The sequence below is a fragment of the Rhinolophus ferrumequinum genome, chromosome 21 (genome assembly GCF_004115265.2).
Source record: "Rhinolophus ferrumequinum isolate MPI-CBG mRhiFer1 chromosome 21, mRhiFer1_v1.p, whole genome shotgun sequence".
Taxonomy (NCBI): Eukaryota; Metazoa; Chordata; class Mammalia; order Chiroptera; family Rhinolophidae; genus Rhinolophus; species Rhinolophus ferrumequinum.
The window spans coordinates 3,180,177-3,200,657 of NC_046304.1; the positions used below are offsets into that span (position 1 = coordinate 3,180,177).

Sequence of the window (20,481 nt, forward strand, 5' to 3'; positions counted from 1 at the left end):
GATGAGGCGCTGGGTGACGGCAACCACTCCCCACAGACGCAGAGGCCCAGCCAACGACGCCCGGTGAGTTTGGAGACGCTGGGCCTCCTGCCTGTGACCACTGGGTCACATGATAGCCACGAAATGGAGGAGGCAGGAAGAACCCCTCTCGAGAGCTCCTTTGCGTGGGCCGCTTCCCGTCCTGGTGGCGGGGCGCTAACTGCCTTGCACCCGCTTGCTTCAGCGTCTCGGCTGCTCGCCCACCGCGCCTCAACCCACTTCACGCGGACTCCTCGTTCCCGGTGCTGGAGCCATCCCTGGGCTCCCCTCACCACCCTGCCACATCCTCTGCACCCCACCCAGTGTTGAGATCCACGGACTGGGCGGGGTCGGCGTCCAGAGGTCACGCGTCCCGCTCCGACCAATAGGCGCGCGGCTTGGGATCGAGCCCCGCCGCGCTGGGCTGCTCTGGGGCAGTCGGACTCCGCGCGGGCAGGGGACGTTTCGGGCGAACTGGTCCGTGAGCGAGGTGTGGTTCTGGGCCTGCCGTGGGAGTCCACCCCGCGGGAGGGGAGGAGAAGGGAAGGAGGCAGCGCCCGCCGACACCGGCGTCCGTCGTGCCCCCGCTACCGCGGAGCCCCCCCGCCCCCGCCCCGACTTCTCCTTTCTCCTTAAGACAAGGCCATGGAGCACGAAGTCCAGCGGGTTCGCAACGCATTCCTGTCCGGCCGGTCGCGACCTCTGAGGTTCCGGCTGCAGCAGCTGGAGGCCCTGCGCAGGATGGTGCTGGAGCGCGAAAAGGATATCTTAGCGGCCATCGCCTCCGACTTGTGCAAGGTATGCGCGAGACGGGAGGAGCCGGGATACCGGTCTCCCGCTGCCCTATTTAGGGAGCGCATTCCGCCTGAGCTTTTGCCATTTTTTTCTTTATTTTTGATTACACAAGCACTGTTGGACTATTATCACCAGCAGTACAGATAAAGCAAAATTTCCCTTGACTTCGCTGATCCTCCCACCTTGCTTAGAGCAAGCCCGTTACGCAAGTTTGCAGACACATAGAGACGCGTTTTCTGATCTTTGTAATAATTACTTTTGTGAATTGCCTTTTGTATTTTTGTCTGTTTTTCTGTTGCATTTATGACCCTTTTCCCCTAGGAATTCTTCGTATATTTTGGATGTCAGTCATTTGTCAGCGTAACATAATGCAGATATTTTTCTCCGAGTCTGTTCCTTGTCTTTTAACTTTGTTTATGGTTTCTTTTGTAGAGAGGTTCTTTGGTTGTCGTTGCACTTAAATTTTCCTCCGTGACTTCGTTTTAGGTCAGTGCTGCTCAAACTCCAGTGCACTGGCGAATCACCTGGGGATGTTGTTAAAAATGTAACTTATGGTCAGTAGGTCTGGGGAGGGGCACTCTGAGAGTCTAAGTTTCTAATGAGCTCCCAGGTGATACCACGCTGCCTATTTTGGAACCAAACTTAGAGTAACAAGGTTTTGGGTAGTTTTTAGGGTATAAACGTATTCCCCTATATTTTCTAATAATATTATTATTTTGTTTTTACTGTTTATTCCAGGGGTAACAAGACCTTACTCTGGCTTTGTGAGTCTTCCTCCTCACTTCCTCCCAATCCAAGATTATTTTGAAGGGTAGTAACATCAGTAGTAGTAGTAACAACGGCAACTATAAAATTTCCTTTATAGTACGTTAGGTGGAGAGGGGTTGTGATATCAAATAAACAAAATGGGTTAATAAAGATTTCAAAATGTCTGAATCATTCATTCTACAAGCATCAGATGTTTGTGTGAACATGCGCACATATAGGATTACTAAAGAAATACAATAAGTTCCTTGCCCCAAGAATTTTAAATTTAGTTGGGAAACAAAACATAACACAGATAAAATGTGAGTATAGCTTTAAACCATTGTATTAAGGGCAAAATATTAAGATACAGGTCAAAAGCATAATTGCTATAGTTTATAAAGTGTGATCAGAGCAGGCCATTATTAATCAGGCAAGTCATCATGAAAGAGGTAACATTTAAGCTTGTTTTTAAATGACTTGGATCTTTAAAGAAGGATTTAGAGGAATTGAATATATTACAGAGGGAGTTAGCAAGTGTTTATTGAGGGCTTGGAGGGCTCAAAAGGAATCAGAATGGCAAACCATCTAGTCTGATAATGCCAGTGGTCACTACATATACACCTGGCCTGTAGTTTTTGACATTCAGGGCTGTGTGTGTCATACTCATGCAAGGTTAACTGTGGTTCTTTTATAACAGAGTGAATTTAATGCATACAGTCAGGAAGTTGTTACCATTCTTGGGGAAATTGATCTCGTGCTGGAGAAGCTTCCTGAATGGGTTACTGCTGAACCAGCCAAGAAGAACCTGCTCACCATGCTAGATGAGGCCTATGTTCAACCAGAGCCCCTGGGAGTTGTACTGATCATAGGAGCTTGGAACTACCCCTTGGTTCTCACCATTCAGCCACTAATAGGAGCCATTGCTGCAGGTCTGGTGTCAGCTTATGTCTCTGTACCCTTTTAGAAGACAGCTTATGTCTTCTGTCATAGTGGTTGTAAATTAAGATGATGGCTAGTGAACTACATTTGCTTTGATGGTTTGCCGTGGTTTACACCAGCAATGTATTGAGAATTCATAAATATATTTTTAAATGGGCTCCAGAGGAGATTTGCATAGTGACCATTTTTTACAGCACCCAGGAAATGAACCTGTGAGGATATAAAGGTATGAGTTGACACGCTCAGGAGTTAGAGTCAGGCATTCGTATTCCAATGTAGTTTCAGTTGTGAGCTCTGGCCTTGGATGAACCTTTTGATTCTGCCTGACCAGCTTCTTCATTCAGATAAGGACTGTGGAAATAATGCTCCTTGGGTAGTGTGTAGCAAATGCTAAGAAATGAATGTCTCATTTGTGCAGGGTCCAGATCAACAGCGTTCTGTTGACTGCTTGCCGAGTAATTCCAGGGCAGAGAGGAGAGTCAGGGGTGGAAGTGGGAGAAAAGTGATAGAAAGATGGAGTGGGGGAGGCAGATGGAGCCTGTTGGTTACCTAAAAGTAATAACTAAGGAGTCAGCATTTGAGAAAGAGAACATGAGACAAGCTCTTGTCTTCATTATGAGGAAGAGCCGCAGAAGCAATGGGAATGTTTAGTCTGTATTCCCCATGTGAACACTGGGTAGCTATTAAAGTTTACTCAAGCGTTAGACAATACTGTCCTGCTTTTTGCTTTGTTTAGGAAATGCTGTGATTCTGAAGCCTTCTGAACTAAGTGAAAATACAGCCAAGATCTTGGCTAAGCTCCTCCCCCAGTATTTAGATCAGGTAAGAACGTCTGTCTTGTCCATGTTCAACACGTTTGTTTATTGTGGTGAACAAACACTTGACTCTCCTACTAGTACATGCCTTGATGGCTGGGGACCTCTGAAGCCTTCAGCAATTGGCTTACTAAAAGAAGTTAAGTTCCAAAATAAACTGTGGAATAGCTCAGCGATTGTGGTTTCTCAATACATTTGGGCCCATAGCTTCATAGACACCCGGGGCTACTTACACATCCTCTTCTGCCATTTGGCATTTTGGATTAACCTTTAAGCTTTGATTTAATATGATTTTAGGTATGTTCATTTAGTGAATTATTTAATGAGGAACTGGTACTGTGCTGGGTTCTGATAGTCTCTTTTGTCTTAATGGTGTGACTATATAAGAACACTTCTAAAACAAGCATGTTTGTGGCATGGGAACCACAGAAAGAAAATGGCCTCCTAAACCACAGGGTGATTCATCTCTTTGTCCAAATCAGAGGTTCACATGCCCTCCTGGGAGGAAGTTTATGATGCCACCGTGGAATTGGGACTGCCTGGTTCTATATGGAACCTGCAGGAAGGAGTTCTCATTTCACTCATTAAAAGTCACCTTTAAAATATATGTCAATTTATAATAATTTATAATAATCTAGAGGCCAGCTCCAGCCCTTGGGATAATACTGTTCTTTGTTGTCTTTATCACTGGTGCAGTAGCCCACAGAAAATTTTGTTCTAACAGTGTGGTTATCTAGCTCCGAAGGATGATGAAGACTGTGAGATGTCATGGATTGAGCAGGATTTAGAACCAGAAGACAGAGGTTTATAGTCCCACTTTGCCCCTCACCAAGGGTTAATTCTTCACTATTTGACTGTATCCAGATGGGGATAATAATGCCTACCCTGCTTTACTTAACTTGTTGGCCAACCAACCACATGTGCTCTGGAGATTAAGCCATATGCATGTTAAAACTTGAAACATTTGGGCAGTCGAACTAAAATGATTGAGGACTAATTAGCAGCAGACCAAGTGAGGAAGCACGAGGTCCACACACCAACTTTTACTTCATGCCTGCACCTCAGAATCTTTTGAACATACCTCTCTCTGTCTTCCTTCCTTGCCATCTGTTCTCTGTCATTGCTTTTCATGTTATTCAAAATGTTCTCTCTCATAATAGCTGCTAATAATAGCACAATGTGTATAAGGGATCAGTCCTAAGGTATGTGACTTCTCCCCCATAACAGGTGAGGAAACTGAGGCTCAGAGATGTTCAATAGCTTGGCAAAGGTCACATAAGCTAGTAAGCAACAGATTCAGTCCAGATCTGACTTCAGAAAAGAGTGTTCTTGCGTACTCTGCTTTGCCTACCTGTTCATTCAGCAGATATTTACTTGGTTCCTACCATGGGCTAAGCCCTATGCTGTGTTATGTAGAGAGAATGTTCAGGTTAAGACATTAAGTTGGGTCTGTCCTGTGGTCATTCACAGCAGCCACTTTCTTACCCAAATCCTCAACTTATGCAGCCCCCACTTCATACATTTCCCTGGTCAAATCCAAACGTTTGCTTTCTTCTCTTTTGTGTCTTCATTGCTGAGCTCACATAGAAAATACTGGACTCTCCGGTCAGTTCCACTGTAGGTTCGTGGTTCTCAGATGCCGTCATACTGTTCTTCCCTTGTTCTCCATCAGCTCCCTCTTCTATCCTCACAAGGGCCAGTCTCCATCTTTTCTTGGTTTTACTGAACGTTACATGTTTATGTTGAAGAAACTGCTCATGTTAGAAAATTGGGTTAATTTGGCAGTACAAGTACTTATTTGTTTGTTTCTTTAAGGACCTGTATGTTGTTGTTAATGGTGGTGTGGAGGAAACCACGGAGCTTCTGAAGCAGCGATTTGATTACATTCTCTATACGGGAAGCACTGCAGTTGGAAAAATTGTTATGACAGCTGCTGCCAAGCATCTGACCCCTGTGACTCTTGAACTGGGAGGGAAGAGTCCGTGTTACATTGACAAAGACTGTGATCTGGACATCGCCTGCAGGTGAGACCGGCTCTATGGTTATCTGGGGCTTTCCCAGCACAGTGGAGACTTTTCCTAACAGGTTGATGTGTCCTCTTTGCACAGGAACACTCTTCCTCCTGGCTCCAAGAGACATAATTAAGTTTTGGTGTTTGATGTCCTCAAGGGTAACAGAACTCTCACACACTGTCTCTCGGTGCCACTGCCAGAGGAGATGAGCAGTAGGTCTTGACATCACATGGTGGTTCTGATGAGTTAAGGAAAAGGTTCTTTCTGTTCTCGAGATTATACATCTGGCAAGAAAATTTTACTGTTTTGCTGGTTGATGATCCCAGAAGTAGGTAATCCAAAGTATTGTGTGTGCCTAATAAAATCTTTAAATCCCCAACAGAAAAGGTATTATGTTGATCTCTTCACTGAGTTCCTTTGTTGACAAAGCCAGTATTCTCTTAACTTACAATAGCATCTTGCATCTGGGAACTAGAAAATAAAAGGTGTCAGATTCTCTCTGCTAAATCAGGTTTAGCTACCAGGAAGTGCCCAAACCCAGAACTAACTGTGCTCAGGGTGGTATGGCTTTCGCTCCCCTTCAGAGATGGGGGAGTAAGGAGGAGGTGCAGGGAGTTAGGCGAGGGTCTCAGTTGGCTTCATAAGTAGAAGCCTACTTGCCAGAATATGGGACTCTTAGTGAATGTTCCAGTTGTGGACTTGGATGCACACATGGGCACAGCTTTTCAAAATGGGGAGGGGTTCATGACTGTTTCTACCCAAACATCTTGCCAACAGGATCTGAAGCCACAACCAGGAGAGGTAGAGTCTGTATGGAAGTCCTGCCATCCCGGATGTCCTCTTAGCTGGAATGGGAAGAGGAAGAGGGTGTTGGGAGGCTGTTTCTCTCTTTTGCTATAGCAGGGAAGGGCTTCACGGCTTACAAAGTACTGTTTCCCATGAGCTGGTGTGAGAATTTCCCTGCTCCTTAGAGTATTCTACATCAGTTGGAAATGCATTCTAAGTCCCAGCCACCTGATTTAGAGATGAGTTTTTAAAACATTTCTATTTTCTATAAAAATTACCAAGTAAATCTATGAATACATGCTAGTTGCAAAACATTCAAACAACACAAAAGTACGTATGTGACAAGAAAATAGTAGATGGAATTCTGTGGCTATTCTGGGTTTTTGCCCCATAGACGCATAACCTGGGGGAAGTACCTGAACTGCGGTCAAACCTGCATTGCTCCTGACTACGTTCTCTGTGAACCATCTCTCCAGAATCAAATCGTACAGAAGATTAAGGAAACTGTGAAGGTTTGTGTTGAACACATCTGATTCCATTGGTTTTATTAAGATAAGGAGTGAAATCAACTGTTTGCAGGCAGCATCCTTATTCCCTCCTTTCCCCAGGAAAACTCCAGTAGTATATGTGACCAAAGTAAGTTACTGGCTAATTAAAAGTGCTGTCTGCACTTTTCATAGAATGTCTGCTGGGAGCAAGGTTAGGTTGGAGTTAAACCCACTTAAACTCTGTAGTTGGTTTGCTGATGAAACAACTGGTTAGTTATGGCACATGCTTTAAAATAAACGTTTTGTGCTTTTGAGAGAATGTTGCCAGTCCTCTGAAGTCCAGTCAGAGGTCCCTGGCCATATTGGCATTGCGAGTTATGGTTATCAGTTCTTGTGTATGTTGAGGGTTCAGGAAAGCCAATAGTTTGGAGGAGTGAGTGAGTTAGATACATACTTACATATAGTATACCCCTGACATGGTTTTCAGTCTTCCATGGTGTTTAAAGATCTCTAGCGAGGGAATCAAGGAAGGCTGTGTGGTAGTGTCCTGAGCTAAGCCTTGAAGAAATGGATGATTTAGATTGGAAGAAAGGAATGGGATGAGCCAGTGTGACTGAGTTCTCCAGTGGGAGGGAGTCGTTAAGCTCCCTGGGTGGAGGAAATTATTAGAACAATCATTGTTCACCTAACAGTTGCTAATTGAGCACAGAAGGATCAAAGGAGCAAAGAAGGATCAAGAACACCAAAGAGTAATGATTATGATCAGAGAATGGAAACTATACCAGGAATTTTAGGGAAGTACAGGGCTCCAGGAAGGGTAACTCTGGGCCTGAGCTGCCGAGGGTCTTGGGCATAAGTTATGGGACTGAAGGTGGAGCCAGACAAGGAGAACATGAGAGGAAAATTGGCTAAACTCAGAGAATGTGGAACAGCAGAGGGGTTCAAGATCCCAGTGAGACGGAAAATACTTGGGAATTGGAGAAGACGTGCTCAGTTGAGTATGGTGTTTAACTCAGTTTCAAAGGAATAAGAGCCCCATTGCCTTTTTTTTATTTTTATTTTTTTATTCCTTCATTCCTTCCTTTCCCCTTTCCTTTTCCTTTCCTCCCTTTTTTTCTTCCCATCATCTTCCTTTTGAGGTGTTTATACTCTTAACACAGTGGTTCTCAGCCGAGGTTCACTAGGGAGCCATTTAAGAAAAGTTCCCAGCTCTTACTCTCCAGATGGTGATTCAGTTGACCTGGGGTCTCCAGATGATTGTAAGGTGCAACTAACATTGGAAACCCCAGTTGGTGGCTCCACAGTTGGGGCCCAGAAACATGCATTTCAGTAAGCTGCCTGGATGATTCTCACCACCCAGACTTGAGGCTATTTATGGAGGGTGGGTGAGTAATACTCATTTTAATTTGAAATTAAGTAAGTTGAGAGCTTTCACAAGACTTTGAAGTGATGGAGCAATTCAGTAATTTTATGTTTGTTTTACATAATATTATGGTTTTTGAGGTTCTTTTACCTTGTTTAATTTACCAAAACTGTATTTTAGTCTTTTGAGTGGTTTTCCCTGTCATCTGTGACTGGTGGAAATACTAGTCCAAAGAAGATACAAAACAATGAAAGAGCACAAAGCTCAGCAAACCGTTTCTGGAAAGGGCTAGGTAGTATTAATACATATTTTAGGCTTTGCCGGCCATAGGGTCTCTGCTACAACTGCACAACTCATTGTAGGAGGAGAGCAGCCACAGCTGATAGGTAAACAAGTGTGGCCTTAACACAGCAAGAGCTCCCCCTACACCTGCTCCTGCATTTCCCCCGAAAAGGGCCCATGGGTAGACTTCAGGAGGTCCATATGAACCCCTGAAACCACAGAAAATGATAGATCTATATGCATGCTTTAATTCTTGTCCTTGAACCTGCCAAAAGCCTTAAACTTACTATTGTTAACACTGCAGATTCTCCTCGACTTACAATGGGGTTACATCCTGATAAGCCCCATTATAAGTGGAAAATATCGTGAGTTAAATTTATGTACTGTACCTAACGTACGGAATATCATAGCTTGGGCTACCCTACCTTAATCGTGCCCGGGACACTTATACTAGCCTACAGTTGTGCCAAGTCAACTTGCTGCTGCTGCCCAGCTTCACAAGAGTAGTGTTGAACCACGTATTGCTAGCCCAGGAAAAAATGGAAATGCAAGGTATGGTTTCTCCTGAATGTGTATTGCTTTGGCACCGTTGTAAAGTCAAACAAACGTAAGTTGACTCCTCCTAAGTCGGGAATACTCTGTACTATTAAAGTTCTTGGTGGGGTGGGATGTGATGATATAAAACCAGATCAATTTGGAGGCATGAGTGGATTTTGTACTTAGGAAAACAATTGAAATATGGGCCTTTTGTGACAAAAAAACTATTGTTTTAAATAGGAATTTTATGGAGAAAATGTAAAAGAATCCCCGGATTATGAAAGGATCATCAATCTTCGTCATTTTAAGAGGATACTAAGTTTGCTTGAAGGACAAAAGATAGCTTTTGGTGGGGAGACTGATGAGGCCACCCGCTACATAGGTAATGGAAGTTCACCTTTTCTTATGGGAGATGGCAGTTTGACAGCTTTCATTGATATGTTACTGGCACTAACTAAACAGATGAGTAGTGTTTAATAAACTGGTAAATACTGCTTTCTGTTAGACTGTTTTTATTATAAAGTGTTTAAAGATGGTCATGTACGTACACACATTGAATAATACTACCTGTGTTGCACTAGTTTTTTTGTATTCACACATATTTTATCAATTTTTTTTTCTTCTTAACTACCCTGAGCAGCAGAATAGAGTTCTACGTAATTATTTTCAGTTTATGGCTGGAAAAACAGCACAAAGAAGGAAATAGCTTAACCATAATTCTACAACTAGCCATGCTATTGCAAAAATAATGTTTTGTGTTTTTTATTTTTTGCCATGAATATGTATTACTTTTGAATTTTAAACATATTTTTCTAAAGTAACATACATGATAACAGAAGACTTACACATTAAGTTGGCGAAAAGCTGCCCCAACTAGCTTTACTTCTCTCTGCTTGGCTAGGATGCTGCACATTACCAAAGCACCCCACTTAAAAATTACTTCCAGGACTTAAACAACAATGAAAATATGTTCTCTGGTAATGAACAGCCCGCAGTGCTCCCACGCTGTTAGTGCAGTGGTTCAGTAACACCGCCAAAACCTCATTCTTGGCTCTTTCTGTTCACCCATCCTCAGCATGTTGATTTCCAGGCCAGTCAGTGATGAGAGGAAACGTCTGTCATGATTAGCTCACACTATTTAGGAACATTCCCCTGACCTGGAGTTAGGGTCCCCTTACCTGAGCACATGGCTATGCAGAGGAGGGTGGACACCCAAACCAAATCGGTTCTCTGACCCAGGGAAGCGGCAGGTTTGGGTAGCAGCTTATATACCTCTGGAGTGTGCTGGCAAGAGCTTCCCACCACATTTCCAGGAGAACCTAATAGGAAACAAGGAGTAAAGAAAAAGAGAAAACTTGTTATTGTCAGGCGTCTTCCCTTTTAGTTGATGATCCGGCTTGTTTACAGGGTCTTTCTGAGTATTGCTACCTGGTGACTTATTTGGCATGGATGGTGGAACACAGTGCAAAATTTCTTCAACATCCATGTTGCTCTCCTTTCTTGTGCCCTTTCCCCGTTTGAGCCCCTGGACCATTTAAATATGTTTTCTTAGTCTAATGGAGTGAAAATAAAGGTCAGTGAGATAATATGCAAGAAAGCACTTCAATTAAGTGGTGTTGATTTGATCCACAGGGGCTGTCTATGCTCCCAGAAAGCTGTAAATGTAACGTCCTATTATGAATGTGGATATGAATATGGCTGTGAACAGGGTTAAATATGAATAGGATATGCCCAGGTATATATCTTTTCCCCGGTTTGCATAAGGAGCCCCTGATGCATGTGCTTGGAAATAGTTATTGACTTTGCACAGTTCATCTACATACTCAGAACTTTTTTTTTCAATAGATACTATTTGGGTGGGACTGGAAGGGATGGATAGGTGACGGTATGAAACAAATGTAAAAATGAGAGTTTTGCATTTCTGTCTTCTGTAGCATTTTCATTTTGTTGTATCCTTTTCAGCCCCAACAGTACTTACTGACGTTGATCCTGAAACTAAGGTGATGCAAGAAGAAATTTTTGGACCAATTCTTCCAATAGTGCCTGTAAAGAATGCAGATGAAGCTATCAAATTCATAAATGAACGTGAAAAGCCCTTGGCTATATATGTGTTTTCTCATAACAATAAGGTAAACTTTACAGAAAACAGCACTCCGTCATAAACCACTATTATAAATCATGTTCCCTCTTTGCTGTAAAGCAAATGGTTTATATTGTGTAGTGCCAGAGTCCACCAAGTGAGGCAATACTCCTAAATTGCTATCTCAGGTAATGAGGCCTTGGGGTTATCGCTGTGATCTTTCCCATACTCTCTGGAGTTAGATCTGAGGTGAATGTCACAAGTTTTTTGACTCCCAAACACCTCCTATATAATTGGAAGACTCATCTACCAGCGTTAGAAGCTTTGCTGACATTACTCCACAGGTCATTCCTGTGTAGGAGCCTTTTCCCTCTTACCTAAATGGCATTCACAGCCACTCGGTGGGGCTGTATGAGACAGAAACCTCTGGAATTGTCACAGAAATGGTTGTTATATCTTGGAGTTGAGTTTCTCCAGTTACGTTACTTTGTTGTTAGAGTGATGGAACGGTGCCAGGCAGGTGAGCATTTCATACATATGACATGAGAATGAGTAGCCTGGATACTTGCTGCATGCATGGCTCATGCATGTGCATCACAAGGAGACTGGCTGCTGCTAAGGGACAATGGCCTCAAGGTGGGCAAGTAGGTTCAAGAGCCCTCTGAAGAAAAGGGAAAGACTGAGCGGTCAAGATTTGAGTTCACAAATCACATGTGTTGTGAGAGCCTCTGATGTTAACATGCAGGCCGTCATGTGGCAGCGTGGCCGTCATGTGGCAGCGTGGCCGTCATGTGGCAGCGTGGCCGTCATGTGGCAGCGTCAAGAGCTTGCCATGCTATTGAGACGCAGATCTCTACAGATAGGTTAAGTGAGACCAAATGTGTCTTCTGGAAAAAGAACGGGTTATTGACAGGCAGTGACCTGACATTTTAAATGACCATAGATAATGCGGTGGACAGGACCCTGAAGTCTAAAATCTACTACCCGGGGTGCAGGTCAGTGGGGTGCAGCAGTTGGGTGGTCTGTGGTAACCACAGTCCCCTACCACGTTCCCTATGAGGAACTCTCAAGGGCTTGTTGGCACCCAGTGAAAAGACATTTACCACTCAAGTGTCATTGTGCCTATTCCAGTCTTAGGTCAAACATGTATTTCTTCAAAAACTAGATGCTAAATCTTAAATATTCGTTGCATTTAATAAAAACTAAATGACATCTGTTGATCATATGCTATAATTTAGAGCAGAGATAAATACTAACAATTTTTAAAAACCAGAATACAGTCTGATTGTCCCTTATTTTAAAAAAAGTCTTTTTGCTGCTGTTTTGGGTCGTCCAATTCCAGGTGGTGACTGAACAGCCCCAGCTCGGTGCTGCCTCCCTTGAAGCACCTGATGTGCATCTGAGAAGTTAGATAGCCATCACGTTTGCTGCCTGTCCTCTGTCCAGGGATCAGCCTCTTCTTGAATTGTTTCATGATTTGGGAAAAGCAAGAGACTAGATAGGATGAGCCAAAAGAAATTCATTCTCGGTGAAACTCTTTAGACACTAGATTGTTGACGTGTTTGGCACAGTGTCCCCAAAAAAACTTGAGTAGTTGTGTGGACACATGAAGCCAGGATGTGTGTTACAGCACACAGCCCGCTGCGGCCGCTGCTGACCTGGGAACCTTTGTTCTCTTCTCAGCTCATCAAACGGATGATTGATAGCACATCCAGTGGTGGTGTCACCGTCAATGACGTTATCATGCACTTCATGCTTAGTTCTTTGCCGTTTGGAGGAGTGGGTGAGTATTCCTCTCTCCTGTTCACAGCAAATATTTCAAAATATTTCTGGAATAGTTGCTGCTTCTGCAGGTCTCTGTTTGATTGTCCTGTCCTGAGAGACCTTCCCTGACCACCCAGGTAAAGGTCCCCTTCCTGCCACCTGTCCAGGTACTCTGCTGAGGGGTTAATCTCTGTCCTGTCACCCACCTTTTATCCTTAGTAGCAGTTACCAAACTCATTATTTTATTCCTTTCATTGACTTACTTGTGTATTGTCTTTCTCTCAGATTTAGGGGAATTTTTTGTCCAACAATCAGATCTCAAATTAATTGGTAAGGTCCCGCTTGTCTTTGTTTTAAGGGAGGCAGTGCACGACAGGTTCCTGATGCCAGGAGCAGTCAGCAGTCCAAAATCCCTGTGCTTCTGCTCAGAGTAGCGTTAAGGGTGTCCAGGGATCGGCCTCTACTTGAATTGTTTCATGATTTGAGAAGAACAAGAGAATCCCTGTGTTCTAGAGAGGAGGGGCAGAAAGAAATTCTTTCTTGGTGAAGCTCTGTGCACAGAGCCTGGTCCCTACTGCTCCCTTAGGGCTGTGACCTGACTCCCTCTTTTACACCTGGGATGATTGACTCAACTTTTTATTTTTTTCCTTCAGGATCTAGGTGGTAGGCTTCTCTATTATCTATTAGAGGTATTACAAATGAGAAATGGCATAAAAAATTCTCATAGCAAAAACCAGACAATAAAAGCCAGTGTCTTAAAAGTTCCTGCTTTATTCTCTTCCTCTGTAATAGCATAAACTACTCCATGGGAATGAAATGGCCCAGTTTCGCCTGTTAACCACCTGTTCCTACTTAAGACAAGCTTATCCCAAGAAACCCTGGCCTGCTTCCCATAATTGCAACAGGTCCCTTTTTAGGACATAAACATATTGCCAGCACCCAGCACAGTGCCTGGCATATGTGCAGGACAGGTGAGGAGAGACCGGGTCAGTATTGTCAGATCCAAACTGGAGCTGGTGGTGGCTTGGACTAGGTTGGTGTCGGGAGCTAATGGAAACAGAGTGGTTATTTTGGAGGGTTAAGTGACATGATTTGCTAATGGATTGAACGTGTTTGAGTGTGGGGAGAGATGGTGGGTGAAAGAGGATGGTTCGTGGGATTTGGGCTGGAGTTACTGTAATTTCACTGCCCAGATTCTTGGGGAATTGGATTGACTCTGTTGTCTCTAGTTCTTCTGCGCCCCACAGGATCTTCGCTCCCAACTACACTGGCAACCATAGGCAACTTCTGAGAGCAAATCTGGTGACCTGGGCTCTGTCCCTCTCTTCCTTGACTAGATAGCATTTGGCATCATTGACCATCCTCTCTTCTTTATAACAACACAACCCCCCCCTCCCCCACCAAATGCAGAAGGAATACAGGCTTTTAAAGAAAACTTGGAAAAGATAGAAGAGACCAAAGAAAATTTAGATTACCTATGCCCCCATTATTTAAAGATAACCTCTGGTGTCCTTAAAATTCTTTTCCTTGCATATATACGCACATACACACACATAAATGCATGGCTACTTTATTGAAAAATGGTATTCTATTGTATTGCTTTTTGCCTCATATGTGACGATATAGTGTGACATTTTCCCATGTCAGTATGCTTGCATGTCATGATTTTAGTAACTGCATATTGTTTTATCATATAAATGCAGCATATTTAACTAATTTCTGATACTAGGTTTTTGTGATTTCAATTTCTTGGCATTATGATTCTAATATATATTTTTGTGCTATGTCTGATTATTTCCTTAGGAAAAATGTCTACAAGTATAATTGCTGTGTTAAAAGTGCTTATATATTTTTTAAAAATGAAATGCTTTTTTCTTTTAATTCTAAAAGTAATATAGGCTTTTTTGGGGGGAAAGGGCAAGAACAAAACACTACAGAAAGTTACAAGGAAAAATGTAATGACCTCCCAGGCATACACATTACTATTTGGCGTAGAGTTTAGATTTTCCTTTAAAAGTGCATATCTTTTGATACGTGTTGACAGATTTCCCTACAGCTTCGGCCGTCATCTAAATGACGCTCCAGCAGCCCAGCCCCAGTAAATAGCTTCCTGGCCTCCATTCACCTGTGCCTTATGCCCCTGTGCCATACATATGTCTGCCTGGCATACATGATGGATACAGAAATGAAAACTGGCACAGAACATGGCTTTTTGAGAGGGCAGAGATTTGCACTTATTATCACCCAGCTGCGAACCCTGTCATCCTGGTCTTTGTTATTTTCTAGGAGCTTAAAGGAAGCCAGTGGGTTGTAGGTAGGGTTGTTGGGAATTTTTTTCACTTTTCCGTTCCCGAATCCCGAGAAAAGTTGGTCGGCAAATCGGGAAAATCAACTCCTTGAACCCAGGTGGTTGGTAGTATCGGCTGTCACTTTGTGGAAATGATTCATCGTGGAGAACAGAAAACAGTTTTTATCTGGGTATTCGGGAACGGGAAAGCGGAAAAATTTCCTGAGAACTGGCAGGAATTACCACCTGGAAACCCTAGTTGTAGGGCTATGGGTAAATAAAGCCACGTGTAATGGTGGAAAAAGAGCACACACAGCACTTAAAGCCAGGCCAATCTGGGTTCACATTCTGCCTCTGCATTTTTCACCGTGGGCAGGTACCTAACCCTGCTAGGCTCCCGCCCTCTCTGGAATTGGGGGCGGTGATACTTTATGTGGTGGGGTGGGCTTAGGGAGGCAGAGCCAGGACATGGAGCTGAGTGTGGTCTCTGCCACCACCCCTGAGAGCTGTAAACCCTTGCCCTACTCTTGGAAAGCCTCCTGTTTGACAGGGAGATTCACCTTGCTGGGGAACGCTGGGAAGAATTTCCTGGAAAGAATCACTTGTGCTGGCTATGAAGTTGAACAGGGCTGTCCCAGGCAGCAGGGCATACTGTAGGTTTCCTCTGTCGGTGTTTAGACAGAAGTCGCTGGTGTCACCTACAGTGGAGCCTGTTTTGTCTGTTCCCTTTATTTCAGGTTCGAGTGGGATGGGAGCTTACCACGGAAAAATATAGTTTTGATACTTTTTCTCATCAACGTCCCTGTTTATTAAAAAGTTTAAAGAGAGAAGGTGCCAACAAACTGAGATACCCTCCCAACAGCCAGTCAAAGGTGGATTGGACAAAATTTTTTCTCTTGAAACGATTCAGCAAAGGAAAATTTAGTCTCCTATTCCTCGCTTTCCTAGGCATTGTGGCCGCTCTGCTTGTCAAGGTAAGTCCCTGTGACTCTCGAGGTGCCAGTCCTGATGATCCTGCCCGATTTCTCTCTCTCTCTCTCTCTCTCTCTCTCTCTCTCTCTCTCACACACACACACACACACACACACACATACACACAGACACACACCCTTGTTATTTAGCATTTCTGCTGCTTTTGTGCTGAGTGGTTGCAACAGAGCTTTATGGCTGCAGAGCCTAAATTATTACAGTTAATAATTTCTGACCTCTGGTCTAAGCGTTTGAAACACTGTAGAACTGCCTTGTAGAATTCTGAGCTATCTAACCCTCTGATCCTTTTGCTCTTGGTGTCTTTTATTTTTATTCTTGAATGTGCATGAAAGTCACATGCGATGTGGAGATGGAAGAGAGAATTCTGTGGTGGATGATAATGGTGGTAAAGCAGCTTTGGTGATGGAAGTTTGTATGTGTTTCCTCCAAAGTTGACTACCACATAAAGTTTATCTTTGGTGATAAGTTATAGACACGGGCTTGCTAAGAGGCCCTGTGACAGCTGGCTTCCCAAGGTACTTTGTGTATCCTTGGGGTGAAGAAGAAAATCGAGATAATGAGAGTGAGGATGGAGTGGGGAAAGGTATTTGTGTTCTCGGAGCTCTCACCCAGCCAGCTGAGGAGATGCATTAAAAAGATTGACAACATCCTTGAAGAATAGGCTTGGAAGAGAGGGAGGATTCACGATGGAAATAGCAGTGTTTATATCTGTATTTTGTCTAACATTTGAAAGGGGGCTGACTCATCTTACAGTATCCACGGCTTTGGTGGAATTGGGGATGCCGGTTGCATTTGAAATCACTTGGGTTTTCTCCAAATAACCAAGCTGCGCTGAGGAGAAAGGGGCTGTTGATTTTTCTGGCAGTTCACAGAATGCATTGTCCCATAAGCAGTGATGAGCAGGAGATTTCAGAACCCAGTTCTGTCTGTTAAGAGTGAGGTAGGAACTCCTCGTTTTCTTTTTCTGTGTAAAGTGGGCCACATTGGGGTATGTGTTCTTTTAGTTGTTTGTTTTTATACAGCTAGTGGCTTAGGGGTTATTGAAAAAATGTTTAACTTATTTGTCTGTAGGCATTTTGAACCTTGGCACAGAGAATCACAGTATTAAAACTTGACTTTTCCACAATTGTAAAAGGGTGAGGTTGCTGGACTCTTTTAAAAAAATGTGGAGAAGGAACAGCTTAGCTGGGTGTGGATGAAGCATACACCATTTGTACAGAAAGGATGGTCATGTGTGCGCCTCCTTCCACCCCCATCCACTCAGCTCTCCTGGAGGAAGTGCCAGCTGGCCAACTCAGACCGATAGTCACCATTTAGACAGTGAACTCTTTGTTTCATAATTTGAGAATCTTTTAAAAATCTCGGAGTCACTTTTTGTTTCAAGTTGTTTTGGTTTTTAAAAATGTGACTTTAGAATTCATGGCAGCAAGCAGTGAATCAAAACATAGTGTACGGTGTAGGGGCTTTATAGTCTGTTCTTCCGCATCATCTGAGGCGCGAGGGGCGCTGGGTCTCTGGTCCTTGTCGGCCTATCTTGTTCTTTGCCCAGGACATCAATCCCTAGCCTGATAGGCATCTTCTTGGCTGGGATGGAAATCCTTAGCCTTCAGGATGATTTGGAGGCCCAGGCTGACTGTGCCCCCCAGGCTTGCCATAGGGTAGTGCACCATAGCACAGACATGCTGCAACAGGCCAGGTAACCTCTGTCCAAAGTTCCCCAAAGGGTTTGGCAGACCAGCCTTTCTCTACTGGGGTCTAGAGAAGGAGCAATGTCTAAAAACATTTAGCTGGGAGCAAACAAATGTGGCTTTGGTTCCTGGCTCTGAGATCAACTTAATTATGACTTTGGGCAAGGCCTTTTCTGAGCCCATCCTTAGGCCTCAGCTTACTCATTTGTAGAGGGAGGGAGGAGGCAACAGTGAGTTCCCCGGTCCCTTTCAGCTCAGTGTCAGTTCTCATTACTGTAAGCTGATGTATTAGTTGTTCAGCTGTTTTGGATTCATTGTGAAACTAGATAAAGATTGCATTTCCCTCTTTGCTGCTTCTCTGCTCTTCTCTCTGAGCTTTTATCCTTTTTTCTTTTTTTAATCAAATTACCTTTTATTTTAAATAAATGACTGAGCCCACATTGGGCATTTACTTGAGGAATCTTTATTTCTGGTAACTGCAAACGTTTTTCTGAAGTTGCTTTTCTGCACTAGTTATTTTGTTTATGTACGGATGCAATTTTATTAATTCACTTTCCTAGAATTAGAATGGATTTGGAACGTTTTTAAGTGGGAAATTGAAAGCAGTGATTATCAGTCTTAAAGGGAGCATGTCAGAATCTCAGTGGAGGGCAGTTTTCTATATACATTTAATATATTCATATATATTATATATATTATATACATTATATATAATATACATATATAATATGCATTATATATATTATATACATATATATGTGAACACAAAGTAAAGTTCTAATAAAACTTAATATAAGCTACGGAAAGCATTGTAGGGGGTATAGGTTTTAAAAGGATGACAAATTAAAAAGTTAGAATTGATAAATGACATTAAGCTTTTGAAAATTAAATATAACTTGAACTGTGAGGTGGTGGCAGCACTTCTTCAGCCTCGGGAGATATGGATTCAATTCAGTATTTGGAATTTTTAGTAGTTCTGAAGCTATTTCTGTTTTCAGATTTCATGTGGAGACTTCAGCTTCCTACTCACAATGTGAGGACAGTAAATGAGCATTTTCAGCTCCTGTCTCTAGTATTGTCCCATTGATACTGGACAGATTACCGCCTCCATCACCACCTGTCTTATTATAAAAGCTGTTGTGGGTGGGGTGGGGTGGGCATAATCTTTTGTCCTCAGCTTAAACCACACTTAGACTTCTTAGGGATACATGGGCCTTTTATACGCAATGCTTTTAGAGTCTCTAAAGATAGATGTGTTTGTTAGAGTCGCAGTACTCACCTCATGTTCCAGGGCTGGATGGATAGGTTTTTAAACTAGCAGAGTAACCTGGATCCCTTTCTCCTCTCTACAGGCTGGATACTACTGAAGAATGATCCAGTTCAACCTCCTAATTGCCTCTACTGAATTATTCCTCTATTAAATAGTTAAGGAACCAGTAATTTTAATGTCCTACCAAAAATAGTAAAATATGCACCATAATTAACCCTAAAAGTCACTGGCAGGCACCTTTAATAAAACTTGTCATTTCAGCCAAATCCCAACATTGCCCACTAATGAGGATACTCAGAGAACCTGTTCTTGATTGTGTTACCCAGATTTCAGAGCTTTGGGCTAGGGGAAGAGAAGGTCGCAGGCTAAACCCTCATACCCTGGGAGATGTAAAGAAGTCTCAGCCTGCTCAGTGACTTCCTCACTACAGTTCATGGGACGTAGGACACCAAGTGTCATCTGTCATTCTTATGATGTAGCAGTTGTAGAATTCTGCATCTTATAAAACCTGACTGATGTTTTTAAAATGTAATAGAAGTACTGCACTTACAACAATACGTATCCTGTCTCAGGATCCTAAAGTTGAAAGTTAGTGGATCTCCAAGGATAAATCTTTAAGTTTTTTGTTTCTGTGGCACAATGCAAGTAAATTTCACTCTTTTAAACTTCAGAGAGACCCCTTTCGGAATAAATTCAACCTACAAAACTTAACATGGGGAAACCATTTCCTGTGTGTCATGGATAAGAGGCTTTGGATACTCAGGACTTTGGAGCTTGAGAGCCTCACGGGGCGGATGGTGGATCATTTGGAGAAATCTGCAGAAGGTCTCTCAGCCATAGCAGTTGGCCATGTTGAAGAGGATGGAGAACATAGGAAGAAGGTCTCCTGGGCATGGCCAAGACCTCAGGTCCTCTAGCTAGTGTGCAAGTGCTAAAGGAGAGCCCAGTGGAATGTGGCCTCCCTGCTCAGCAGTGTTCTCTGACTGGTGGCCAATCCTCCCTCCCATTTGAAAACAAACTCGGCCCACTCAACGAGACAATATAATTCACTTTATAGAATGTATCATCGGCTTTGTTGAATGAATTTGTTCCATTAAGGCTGTCTGAAGTATGTCTTTATCACAGGATGAGGTGTCAAGAATTAATCACTACACTAGGGAAAAGCTGCTTAAACTATGGCTGTAACTATCAGAATAATCCATCATAAAATGTCTTAGACAAAATTTCAATATGGCATTTTCATTTAGTATATTGTACATTCTAATTTCTAGTTAAACTTACTGATTTGTATATTCTACTTCAAAATAAATACATTATATTTGATAAAATTGGCATGATTTTAATATTCTTAGTGTGAACCTTAGATATGACCTGTTGAAGATAATTATTTGATCATAAATTTTCTCCAACTATAAATCATATTTTTTCTTTATTGAAGGTGATATTTGTCAGTTTTCTTTAAGTCATCTTTTCTCATTTTAGATTCTTAGCCAAGATTTTCACAAGCTTTACTGTCTGACATTTGTGTGTGTGGTTTTGTTTTTTAAAGTAGCTATGTAGTAAATAGGATTTTTTTCCAACTACATCCTCTGTGCTATGTAATTTATAATAAGAAATATA

The 20,481-nt window shown here is 42.8% G+C and overlaps 1 protein-coding gene across 1 annotated transcript; it reads left to right on the forward strand.

Moving 5' to 3' along the window:
- Positions 1–376: 376 nt before the first annotated feature.
- Positions 377–20,189, forward strand: ALDH3A2 (aldehyde dehydrogenase 3 family member A2). The gene is given in 12 exon segments (XM_033090046.1): positions 377–508; positions 656–816; positions 2,258–2,489; positions 3,236–3,321; positions 5,130–5,338; positions 6,507–6,624; positions 9,023–9,164; positions 10,745–10,911; positions 12,546–12,645; positions 15,651–15,679; positions 15,681–15,887; positions 18,944–20,189. Coding segments are annotated over 11 exon segments (1,458 nt in total). The 5' UTR covers positions 377–508; positions 656–663; the 3' UTR covers positions 18,959–20,189.
- The last annotated feature ends 292 nt before the right edge of the window (positions 20,190–20,481 follow it).